General features: G+C 36.0%; 1 protein-coding gene across 1 annotated transcript; it reads left to right on the top strand.

Annotated features, from left to right (window-relative positions):
* Positions 1-6,846: 6,846 nt before the first annotated feature.
* LOC115959010 (receptor-like protein 7) lies at positions 6,847-9,995 on the top strand. The gene has a single exon (XM_031077306.1). It carries the CDS (start codon positions 6,912-6,914, stop codon positions 9,780-9,782), a length of 2,871 nt encoding a protein of 956 aa, XP_030933166.1. The 5' UTR covers positions 6,847-6,911; the 3' UTR covers positions 9,783-9,995.
* Positions 9,996-13,866: the final 3,871 nt, after the last annotated feature.

Here is a 13,866-nt window from a genome sequence, read left to right on the forward strand (position 1 = left end):
AAGAGAGGGAGAGAAAGAGAGACAATCAAAAAAGTCCCAAAACAATTCAAACATAACGATTATATTGAAAAGAGAGTAAGTATGCATGGGGAATGTATGAACATGTGATATGCAAAAGAAATTGCATCATGGGCTCAACCCAATCCAATCCTACTAGCACACAATCAATTTACACACATCTAAATGCATGATAATACTGTTATTATGCTAATGTAATGCAATGCATGAGATTTTAAACTCATTTAAGTAAAAACCCATACCAAAATTTAAACAATAACTCATCAATTTTGAAAAACCCCAAAATTTTTAAAAAACCCCAAAACCTAGGTTTCAAAACATGAAATGCATGTAAATGAAAGTGATTAGAAGCTTACCAAGTGAAGAAAAACTTGAAGAAGCTTGAAAAAATCACTTGGGAAGAGGTTTGGAGTGAGAGAGATAGTGTTTAGGAGAGGAACAAGTGCGGATAGGTCGAGAGAGATCGAAGAAATAAGAACCGAATCGTGAAGAAAGTATAGATAGGTCCTCAGTAAATCTCGACAGATAAAGGTGTCGAGAGGTGTCAAGCCATCTGTCGAGGAAGGTGTCGAGAAAAAAAAATGTCGACAGATACAGCTGTTGAGGAAGGTGTTGAGAAACAAAGCAAAGACACAAGAATAGAAGCTTGATCGATCCACCAGCTATCGAGAAGCTATTGAGGGTCCAGGAACTTTCTCATTCAATCCACCAGCTGTTGAGGATCTGTTGAGATTGAGATAAGAAAAGACCTTAAGAGCTCGACAAATAGCCAGGTGTCCAGGAGGTTTCGAGGAGGTGTCAAAATTGCTTAAAAACCGTTTTTCAAGAAGAGAAAAACACAGATATGAATGCAACCAAGCATGCAACTCAACCAAAGATCTAATCAACATTTTAAGCTCTCAAAATCATCTCTCAACAAAAATTTTAAGCACAAAGGATCCCAAAAACACACACACACACACTAAACAAGTCTAACCAATTTTATATTTCAAAAATAAGTTAAGACAGTTTAGTGAGCATATATTACACATGTAAAACCTTGTGATGGCCAAATCACATTTTACTTACACATGTATCAAAAGTAGCAAAGAATATTGCGTGTTGTGTGTGAAAAATATCGCCAGATTGCATAAATGTATACATGTTATGACGATTTGAGATATGAGAAAATCACTTTAACTCACACACAATCATAACTGTTTGATGGGGACTATCACCTTCGAAGTATATCTTATAACTCCCACATCTCCTAGAGTACATGCTTGCAATCATATTTAAAGCATTTTTTATCTTTTTGCTTTTCATTTTCTTTGCATATTTTTGTTTAATCAAATCATGCATGGGCATATACGAGAGAGAAAAGAAATACCCCATGATGATAAGCATTTGACATTCCAATTTTGCTATGCCGAAGCACACAAATGTCATTGACACTGCACTTTTGTTATGCCGAAGCATACAAGTGTCATATTATGATTGGCGGACAACGGTGGTGAGATGGTTATTTATGCCTTTCTCTTAGGATTTTCTAGTCCTTCCCGTCAAAAAAAGTGATACGAGTGTTAAGTACAAGAGATAACTTAATCTTACTCATCACAAACAAGAGCCACAAAGCTCACTTGTTTAGTTGTGCATAAAGATGCCCATCTAAGCTATAAAAGATACAAAGTTTAGAAAACTTTGTTTCAATGGCCATCCAAGGTACACAAGTACCAATGTACACATAACACACACTATTTTTGTATTTTTCTGATTTTTCAATTTTGTTTTTTTAAATAATCAAAACTAAAAACAAATAAAAACATGTTAAACAATGCAAAGTATAAAAACTAGACTAACTCAAAACTTGAAAGCAAAACACACAAGTAATGCACACACAAAAACAAGAAGAGAGAAAGAGAAAAGTGATAGAATCACTTAGAGCCCTTTTCCTTCCACACCTTGGAAGAACCTTCCCTTTGATTAAACCCTTGAACCGGTGAGGGGGAAGAATTAAAACCGTTCAAGTTCGAAAGGAACATAAGGGCTTTGAGAAGATCTCCAAGGGGAGCAAGAGAGGATTGAAGTTAATTCTGGCTTCCAGATGCTATCATGCCATTACTCTGTTAAGTGGCAAGCCACTTATAGCAATTTGGTCGAGTATGACCGATAACTCCACAATGATGACAGAGATGCTGCTTCTTTTGTTTAGGCTTTTGAGAGTTAGCCTTCTTAGCCCTAGGGTTCTTAGCTTCCTTCTTATCTTGCTTAGGGGGTGCTCCTAAGATAGATTTACCTTTGTCTAAGTTCTCACTAGCTAAATCAATTTTAACATCATTGTTCTCAATTTCAACATTATTGCTAGAAGGAACAAAAACAGTAGTACTAATAGAAGCATTATTAAAGGAAAAAGAAACCATACCCTAAACCTATTCAATCAGAAGCAGATTTCTGAAGACTGAGCATCTCATCAAGCTTTGCCTTGAAACAGCTCCACTTCATACTTCTTGATCTTCTCAGCCAAGAAATTGTTCTCGAATCTCAGTGCTCCAATAGTCTGATTAGCCTCATCAAACTTTGTGAAAAGCTCTTCACGATCAAATTCCACATCATTGAGCTTCTTGGTGGTCAGCCTATAAAGTTTCTCATGTTTCTCAGAAAACTTGTATAATTTCTCATAGGCTGTATGAATATCATCTTGATCATCTATCTTCTCAAACTTGGACTCCACATCATTGAGCTTCTTGGTGGTCAACCTATAAAGTTTCTCATATTTCTCAGAAAGCTTGTATAATTTCTCATAGGCTGTATGAATATCATCTTGATCATCTATCTTCTCAAACTTGGACTCCACCAATTCCTCTTCTTCAACTACATCTTCAACAATCCCATCAGTAGGATTGACAGTGGTGGTGAAGGCATTCAAAATTCCGTCATCCTTATTGTCGGAATCATCCTTAGGCTCTGTGTCACTTAAGGTAGCAGTAAGTGCCTTGCTCTTCCCAATGTTCTTGAGATATGTAGGACACTCTTGTTTCATATGACCGAAACGTTGACACCCAAAGCACTTAGGTCCTGCGGGAATAGTGTACTGACCGTCATCTCTTGCATCCTTCTTCCTTTTGTCTTGAATCTTGAACTGAGAAAAAATGGATTGCCTACGGTCCTTGTCGAAACCCTTTCCATTTGCATTCTTCATAAACTTCTTGAACTGCCTAGTGATGTAGGACTTCATCTTAGAATCTTCATCATCTGAAGACTCATCTGTCTCACTGCTCTTTGCCTTCAGTGCCATGTTCTTGCCTTTACCTGTCTTGCCAATCCTAGTCAACCCTAGCTTGTAGGTCTACAGATTTCCAACCAACTTTGTCAAAGGAATCTTGTCAATGTCCTTTGATTCCTCGATTGCTATAATCTTGGCATGGAATCTCTCAGATAAAGATCGAGCACTTTTCTCACAATCTTAGGTTCTGGAACGGTTTCCCCAAGATTGAAAACTGAGTTCACTATGTCCTTAAGCTTGGCATAGAACTCATCGAACGACTCATCCTCCTCCATCTTAATCTCTTCAAAGCTTGTAGTGAGCTTCTGAAGCTTTAAATCCTTAACAGCCTTTATTCCCTCATAGGTTGTCTGGAGGATGGTCCATGCTTCCTTAGCAGTTTCAGTGGAGGATATCTTCTTAAACTCCTCATTGGTGACCGCACTGAATAAGGCATTCAATGCTCTACTATTGAAGTTTGCCGCCTTGATCTTGGCATCATCCCAGTCGGCCAGCGCTTCATTCAGCTTGGTCCAGCCTATCTCAACAACTTGCCACACTTTCTCATCTAAAGACTGCAAGAAAGTTCTCATGCGTACTTTCCAGTATGCATAGTTAGTGACATCAAATAAAGGAGGTATGATTAACGACTTTCCTCTATCCATGATAAACAGGGGTCAATGAATCAACACAGCAAAGATTAAACCCTAATTAGGGTGTGACTGCTCTGATACCACTTGATAGGTCAAAAACGAATTGACCCCTTGTGATAAATTAACCAATTAATTTAGTTAAGTGAATTAATTAAGTTAATTAACATGCAAATGCGTGGTAGCACAAACAAATCACCAATAAACTAATTATGCAGTGGAAAATAAATTTGACACGGTGATTTGTTTACGAATGGGGAAAACCTAACGGTAAAAACTCCACCGGGTGATTTTCAAGTCACCACTTCCGAAATTCCACTATTATCAAAACAAGCGGTTACAAGTAAAGGAATCATAGTACCTTATACCAACCTACAGTTTAACTCTTATCCCAATACCCAATTGGACTTGTTTTGTAATGACAATTTCCCTTTTTAATGCATGGCTCCCAAGTACGTGACTAACCAATGCGCGGATCCCAGTACGCAACTTCAATCACCAACTAGAGAAAGTAGTTGGCTGTAAAGTTCTTCAGTTCATCCCAACGATAAAGATCAAGAAGATGCTTGGTTATAAAACCCTACAGTGCACATACACAGCAACTTCTTCACAAGAATGATGAACTAGGGCAAAACTTTGTCTTCGGTTACAAATTGCTTGAACAAACTTTGCTCAACATTTGTGCAACTTGTATACACTTTGACGGCCCTTAAAATAATCCTTTTATATGTCTAGGGTTAGAAGAAAAAAAATCTCAAACACATAATCACCGATTAGAGTCAAAACAGAACTGGAATTCAGTTTTTCATAAAGCTCGATAGATACCTGTCTGTTGAGATGCTGTCGAGCAGTTGTCGAGTCATGGGGCTAGAACAGCTTCTTAAGCTCGATGGATAGCTAGCTGTCGAGCTTTAATGAACAACACTTCTTCAGCTTGAATCTTGGACAGACTTGCATGTCTTCAACACTTGATCTTGAAACACAGTTTCTTAAAGTATTAAACACATTCTAGATCTACCCAAATACAAGTAAAGTACGTTTTGTCAAAGGATAAGCCAATTACATAAAATAGTGACATATGTTTCTAACAAGTGAATCACATATGTCCTAACACTTTTGGCTGCTTCTCCTTTTGTCATTTTCTCCAAATGGATAGATTCCTCCTTGTTAAGCTGAAAGATCCCCAGCCACCTTCCTTCATGGTCCTCCTTCCTACGTTTCTCGAGGTACCAAGCTTCTTTTCATGAAGTGTTGATTCCTAAGTCATCAGCCTTTTTCTGAACCATAGGCGGCTAATGGGGTATGCCTATCTTTGTTCCTTATGTCCATAAGCATGCTCCCTTAAGCTGTCCCAATCTTGGCTGATCCCTTTCTACATTTCTCGAGGATCCTAGGTTTCTAGGAGTCCCACGGTATCCTGGTCCAGTCCCTTTCTGGGCTCCCCAGGAAATTTTCCTCACAAAGGCTGGGTTGAGCTTCCTTTTTCCTTTTCCTTTCTTTTCTAAGGCCTAAAGCTTGCCCATTCATGGGTTTGTGCCTCCTCTTGCTTATTTTAAGTAGGCCTTGGTTGGCAGATTGGGCATTGCCTTTCTTTGAGGGCCCCCTTGGGTTTTAGATTTCAATATTTGTGATGTTTTGGGCCTCAGCACAAAGCTTGTGATATTTTGGACCTCAACAAAGTTCAATTGCGGATTCAAAAGCTAGAGTTGAGAAATGATCACTTGCAAAGTCGATTGTGAGCAAGAGTTTGGAGGGCTTAAGTACATAGTTAATACTAGATTCGGAGGGTTTTGTGAGTAATATGTACTGCATCTATTTATTCTTGTAGACCATTTTCGACGATGAGGCTATGGAGAGGTCTTTACCTTCATTAGCACTTTGGTGTGTTGTGAGTGTTTACTTTACTGTGATTTCTATTTTAATCCTTGCTTACTAATGTTAATTGGTTAATCGTGTAGAACTTTAAATTGTTAGGTTTGCTTAAAATTAGCATTAGCTGTAATTGTAATTTGGGGTCTAAATCATAATCGTAGTTGAATATGATTATGTCAAAATGTTTTCTTATAAGTTCCTAACTATAAGAGTTTAGAGTCTCATTGCGAAGCTGTAAGATTTTCATCTATTACTCTTTTTTTCTTTTTCTTTTTTTTTCCCCTTAATTACTAGGCAAAAAAAAGTTCCCTGTCCTTTCATTTCCGTCTGACTTGATTATTTCACGTTTGGACCAGCAGTTCAGTAAGTAAAAGAATCAATTTAGCAAAAATAGCTTCCATGCCTTTTTGGGTTTGATTTCTAGAATATTTAAGTTATAAAGGAACAACGGGCGATGGTGAAGTAGTGTTAAGCATCACAAGAGCACCTAGGACTATGCATTAATTTAAAAACTTTGGATTACAGCATTCTCTAACAAATTGTGAATAGGCAAAATTCTGGACGCGTTGGTCCATGGGTTGTTATCTTTCTGAAACGTACCTGCTATACTCTCTTCCCCTTTGTAAAAATGGAGAGAATATTATAAATAAACTTCTTGTATTAGTGATTGTGTAAATTACATTACTAATTAAGCACTCGGATATATACAAAAAGAAACGCTAAATCCATGACATTTTAATAGCAATTTCATTATCAAACTAAGTCATAATTAATTACAAAAATCACATCTGAAAAATACAATTTCTAATACACTTTTTTTTTCCACTACAAAAACCTGTTAGCCTTCATTAAATAAACACTTGATTGGATCACAGAAATATTCTTTAACAAATTGGAAGGTGATTTCTTTTCCTTCTTTTTCCCTCATGAAATCATATTCCTCCTTTTACCTTTTCCAAAAAGTGAAAGTGATAATGGTAACACGGAGACGACTTTGACTTGCATGAATACCACATGTGCATGCACTGTGACATTAAATGGACGAGACTTCAATTTCAGTATATAAAAAGCTCCTAGATTCACCTCCATCCGTATCAAAAGAGTGCTAAACAAAATCCAGTAAAATAATTATGGGTTTATCTCTTTCTTTCTTCATGCGCTTTCTTTTTTTATTGTCGTTGTTTTCTCTTATATCTGCTGGCTCTTTTTCTTCTGTGCAGTCACCCAGCTGCCATGATGATGAGAGATTTGCCTTGTCGCAATTCAAAGAAAGCATAATTATCAATCGGTCTGCATCTGATGATCCTTCTGCTTATTCGAAGGTTTCATCATGGATGACACCAAGTGGTGATTGCTGCACCTGGGATGGTGTTCAGTGTGATGAAAACACGGGTCGCGTAACTAGCCTTGACCTCAGTAGCAGTTATCTTTATGGTTCCATCAACTCCAGTAGCAGCCTCTTCCAGCTTGTTCACCTTCATAGGCTTAACCTTGCCTCCAATGATTTTAATCACTCTCAAATCCCAGCTGGTGTAAGGCGGCTTTCAAAGCTTACTTACCTTAACCTCTCTAATTCTGCATTTTCAGGTCAGATCCCATCAGAAATTTTACAGCTCTCTAAGTTGGTTTCCCTAGACCTGGCTTTGAACCCATTGAAACTCCACAAGCCTAATCTTGAAAGTATAGCTGAAAAGCTTATAAACTTGCAAGAACTAGTTCTTAGTGAGGTTGACATATCATCCACTCTACCCAGTACCTTGACAAACTTAACTTCTTTAAAGACCATTTATCTTAGAAATTGTAGTTTGCATGGTGAGTTTCCAACAGGAATTTTTCAGCTACCAAATCTCAAGTCCCTCAGTGTGCATCTCAATTCAAATCTCACTGGTCATGTACCTGAATTTAATAGAAGTATCCCCCTTGAAGATTTGAGACTAGCAGGTACAGGTTTCTCTGGCATGCTACCATATTCAATCGGTAACCTCAAATCTTTACATTCCTTCGATGTTGGAGGATGTAATTTCTCTGGACCAATACCGTTCTCATTTGGTAACCTGACGGAGCTTACTTTTCTAGACCTTTCAGATAACAATTTCAACAGAGGGACTCTTTCTTGGGTTGGTAAGCAAACCAAACTCACCTTTCTGAACCTAGATGAGACCAATTTATATGGTGACATCCCGTTCTCTCTTGGAAACCTAACCCACCTTAAAACTTTGAGTCTTTCTTCAAATGAATTAACTGGTCCTATCCCATCTTGGTTAGCAAACCTCACACAACTTACTCAACTGTGGCTTCAAAAAAATAAATTGCATGGTCCAATTCCAACGTCTGTTTACAAACTTAGGAAGCTTCAAATTCTAGATCTGTGTTTAAATCGCTTGAGTGGTACAGTGGAATTTGGCTTGTTTCAAGAACTTAGTAGTCTCTTTTACCTCCAACTATCTGATAACAATCTTTCATTGCTTATTGATCCTAGCACTAACATTTCTACTCTTCAAAAATTTAAGGTATTAGGATTGGCTTCTTGTCACTTAAGTGAATTCCCAGAGATTCTTCGAAACCAAGATCAATTGCGAGTTTTGCTACTTTCTCGAAACAAAATTCATGGCCAAATACCAAAATGGATCTCAAACTTGAGTAAAGATACTCTTGTGTCTTTAGATATGTCTGAAAACTTCCTTACAGGCTTTGATCAAGCCCCAAATTCTCTACCTTGGACCAGTCTACTAATTTTGTACCTTTCAAATAACAAGCTTCAAGGGCCACTCCCAATTCCACCACCGTCCACTGTCTATTATGAAGTCCATGGCAACATGTTGAGCGGAGAAATCACTCAAATGATTTGTAATCTAAGTTTTCTTTCGTATCTTGATTTGTCATGCAACAACCTGAGTGGTTACCTTCCCCAATGTTTAGGCAACTTGAGTAACCTTTCAATTCTTAATCTACGGCACAACAACTTTCATGGCCACATTCCTCAAATGTTCATAGAAGGATGCCAATTGAGTATGATCAAATTGAATGAAAATCATTTTCAAGGGGCTTTACCAAGGTCATTGGCTAATTGTACCATGTTGGAAATTCTTGATATTGGAAATAATCATATAATTGATATTTTCCCCTCTTGGTTGGGCACTCTTCCAGAGCTAGGCGTTCTCATTTTGCGATCAAATGGCTTCCATGGTGCTATTGGAAAACCTGAAACAAATTCTACATTCCCAAAATTACATGTCATTGACCTCTCCAACAATTATATTACTGGTAAGTTGCCATATGAATACTTCCAAATTTGGAAAGGCATGCAAAGTTATGATGCAGGTGGCTTAACTTATATGCAAGCAAGAGTAAAAATCCATATACCAAGTTGTGGATGGTTATACACCTACACTTACCAAATGACATTGACGAACAAAGGCATAAAGACAGAATATTGGAAAATCCAAGATTACTTTGTGGCTATTGATCTCTCTGGCAACAGGTTTGAAGGTGAAATTCCAAAACTTGTAGGAAATCTAAAGGCACTTTGTATGCTCAACCTTTCCAACAATGTTCTTACTGGTTCTATTCCATCATCATTGGTAAACTTAAAAAACCTAGAATCACTTGACCTTTCTCAAAATATGCTAGTTGGAGAGATTCCTCCGCAATTGGTAGAGCTTACATTCCTTGCTTTTTTGAATCTGTCTCACAACCATCTTACGGGAACTATACCACAAGGGAAACAATTTCTCACATTTGAAAACAATTCGTTCAATGGAAATGTAGGATTATGTGGAAGCCCATTATCAAAACGATGTGCCAATTTGAAGGACCCACCACCACCACCTTCAATATTTGTAGAAAATCAAGATGAAGTGTCTCAATTTGAGTTTGACTGGAAAGTAGTTGTGATGGGATACGGATGTGGATTTATATTTGGAGTTTTTGGTGGGAAAATAATTATCAAGAAGAAAAATGATTGGTTTATGAAGACTTTTGCAATTGGTCATCCACCATGAAGAAGGGTGAATTAGAGGGGACATTGAAAGGCAATATATATGTTTCCATAGTAAATAATTAAATCCATGCATATGTTGTCACCATTTCTATATTTTCCTTTGCTTTAATTACTTTAAGGGTTTGGGAGGGGTTGTTAACAATATTACTGTATTTGATGGACTTGTTCGCCTACACCAAATCAATGTAATATTTGCTTTTCATTTTTCTTCTCCCGCCCTTTTGTTTGGGAGATCTTGATTTTTCCATGGAATAATGTGATGTAGTGTATGATAGCGTATTATGTTATTTTTAGGCTAAAATGTAAAACTCACATTATATGTTTTATCAAAATTTATTTTAGTCCTCTAACTTTCAAATTTATTCAATTAAGGCTTTTTCATCAACTTTTGTTATATATTATAATTAATTTTCCAATTTTTAAAAATTTTCATCAAAATTTTTTAATTAAAAAAATTCAATTAATGACTGAAAATCATTTTTCAATTTTTTTCTAAAATTTGACGGAAATGCCTTAATTAAATAAATCTGAAATTTCAAGAACTGAAATGAATGAAAACAAAATTAAAAGACTAAAATGAATTCTAAAGAAACTTAAAAGCATTTTAACTTTATTTTTAAGTAAGCATTCAAGAGACAGTTTGGAAACGTGATTTTAGTTGGTTAGTCTTTGTTGATAAGCTTTGTATTTATTAAGTCTTTATTATGTGTCTCTGGTAATTATTAATATCTGTCTGGGTGCAAGTTGTATTAATTATAGGGGTGATAATGATTTTAGTCTATATATACGGTTAAGATGTGGAAATTCAAATATGGGTTCCAGCTAGCTCAACTGGTAAAGTCTCTGATGGTTGAATAAGAGATCTGAGGTTCAATCCCCGCCTATACCTAAAACTGATTGGTGTCTTGGTCTGATGATAAAGAGCTATCATCAGCAGCAGACGACATAGGTTAAAACTCTTTCTCAAAAAAAAAATGTGGAAATTCAAATAAAGCTTCCTTTTAATTTTTTTTTTTTTTTTTTTTTGGCGAAAACACCATTTTGGTCTTTGAATTTTGTGGTCACAGTCAATTTGATCCTTATTATTTTTAACTCACTAACGAAAAAGGCCAATGTGGTAAACGGTATGAACTAAGAAGCTTATGTGGCCTATAATATGACAGGTTTGGCCCAACCAAAATCAACCACATCAATTAAAAATCCAAGTCACATCCACGTTAGAAAAATTAATAGATCTAGTTATCTCTCCGTTACTTATCCTGTCACGCCCCAAACCCCAAAGGGTCCAAAGCATGAGAAAGACGTCTCAAAGTACCTGTAGATTTTTCTTTTTTGACAATCCAATCCACATAAATCATATCAAGTACCAACATCAAGAATAATCATAATAATTCCATTAAATATACTCTCAAAATAAGTTAGAGCTCTAAGCAATAATTATAAGAACCATTGGCCACAAAAGAAATAGAGATCAGAATAAATAATTACATATCATCAGCTTATCCCATTAGTGGGAATAAAGTCACAACCACTATAATATACAAAAAAATGATTCAATCCTATTCTAAGATGTACATCATCTAATATCTTTATTACAAAAGTTCAACCTCCATCAGTAGTTAGTCTAACTACTGTTAGCCACCAAAAAGCTGTCTCAAAAGATTGTTGCCAACTCTCAAAAAGTTTGTAAAATAATGGAATGAGACAGAGCCCAGTAAGTAGCACAATTAATGGGGGTGGAGGAAACGCAAATGATAATGGACATTTTACAAAACAGGTTATAATTTGGGAATTTTCATGAAAATCCAGCAAATCCATTTTTCTTAATAAAATGACAAGAATGATTAAAAGAATGTAGCACCAAGCTTTTTCAAAGTATTCCAACATGAAACTACGTACTATTTACTGTGAGCTATCAAAATACCCTTTTAAAACCTGAAAATCCAACCCAAGGCCACACGACAAGCCGCCATAAAGATGTTAGGTATGCCACAAAGACATCAAATTATGCCATGAAGACATCAATTATGCCACGAAGACATCAACTTATGCCACTAAGACATCAATTATGCCACGAAGACATTAGTTATGCCACGAAGACATCAGTTATGCCACAAAGACATCAATTATGCCACAAAGACATCAATCTGCCACAAAGACGAGGTGCCAAGATACCAATGTCACAAAGACTACGACATCTGGCTGAGTAATCATCAGGAAATCACATGTCACAACCCAAGGGTAAAAACATGAAGAGCTTACAATTTACATGAAATCAAAACACAGTTCAATTTCAAGTAGTTTCACAAAAACCCTTGAAATAACCAATATATTCACAAGGTTCTCAAATTTTCCAAAATCATTTCTTGTCAATAACATTTTCTATCAATTTCCCAAGTATCACAAGTCAAGATAAAACATCTTTAGAATTTGCAAATAATGCAATAAATCCATAAAAGTCATTCCCAAGAATTATATCAAAGATGCTTATCTCTTGATACTACCAAATCACGCATTTCCCCATATGCAATATTAAACATGATGCGCTTTTCATGTATAATCATATATAATAGGGTCACAACACAATACTTTTTAAGAAGACATAGTTCCACAAATAATTTTTCAAAATGTGTTTGACCCAAACCAAGTTTATGCAACATGGTTATTTTCCAAAAAAAATCCCATTAAAACTACTTACCTTGCAACCCGCAAAAGCCTAATTTTCCAAGTTCCAAATAAGATTAGCTAGAACCTAAACAATATCAAGCAAACTTATCACAATAGGCATAAAGCTTGACATTGCATCTAGCTAGGAATTAGAAATTGCTAAATAAGAAATTAATTAGGCAAGTCTAGCATTTAACCTCACAAATAATGTATTCCACTTCCAAAGTTTCTCAACAATTTCATTACAAGGCATAGACTCTAACTTATCATCATGTCATTCCAAGCTTCACCTTTACCATAAGAGACCCTAACACTTTATGAATTTCTTCCTCAATATGCATGTCATTTTCAAGAGACCCATAAAACAACAACATATATAACAATACTCACCATTACAAACCCCAAATGTAAATCCTCCACTAGCTCCAAATACACAATAAAAATTAGATTCATCAACTATTTCACATTAGAAAGCCAAAATTCCCAAATCTTCACCACTTAGCTAACCACCAATGCAAAAATCATAAACCAACTCATCAAATACATCCACCAAGACCAAAACCCATACATAAAAACACATAAATATAACTTCTAATGCTCAATAAATCACATGGATATTATTATTAAAGATTAGATAAACATAACCTCAAGAAAAAGCATAAAAGCCCACAAAAAGATTAGAAATTTTTACTTCAAATAGTAGAGGTGAGTGAGCCTTACCTTTTTCCTATGGAGTTTTCCGGTGATCTTGCCAGAAAAATGGTAGTGGAAGAGGTGAGGAGTGGTACCAGCGGGGGAATAAGGGAGTGTGAGAGTTTGTGAGGAAAATGAAAAGAAAAGAAGGATGTGAAGGACCCTTGGTTGACCGGCCAAATAAGGGGAGATATTTGTAAGTGTGTGGTGTGTGATGGGGAAATAAGGGTTAGGTGGGTCACGTGTGGCCCCTTAAAAAAGCTGATCCCTTTTTTCTTTTCTTTTTTTCTTTTTTTTTTTTTTTTAGCTGGGGTGTTACATTGTGTTACATTCTTCCCCTCTTATAGAAATTTCGTTCTCGAAATTGTACATAGTAAACTTAGATCTCTTTTCATTATGCACATTTTCCATCTCAATAATATTTGTCCTTAAGTGGTATGCAAAGCATCTAAAGAACTCAAAGATTTCTACCAAGTGCATCAACAATGACATAGCCTTACAAAGATGATAGTTAATAGAGCAATAATAGTCTTTAATCAATTCAAGCCATCTCTGTTGTCCCATATACAGCTCATTCTAGTTAAATAAATATCCTAAGCTTTTATGATCCATACAAATATCATATCTCTCATACAAGTCGTGTCTCCAAATTTTCAAACAAACAAAATTGCAGCCTACTCCAAGTCATGTAGGGAAAATCATTCTCATAATTCTTATATCCTACC

The sequence above is a fragment of the Quercus lobata genome, chromosome 9 (genome assembly GCF_001633185.2).
Source record: "Quercus lobata isolate SW786 chromosome 9, ValleyOak3.0 Primary Assembly, whole genome shotgun sequence".
Taxonomy (NCBI): domain Eukaryota; kingdom Viridiplantae; phylum Streptophyta; class Magnoliopsida; order Fagales; family Fagaceae; genus Quercus; species Quercus lobata.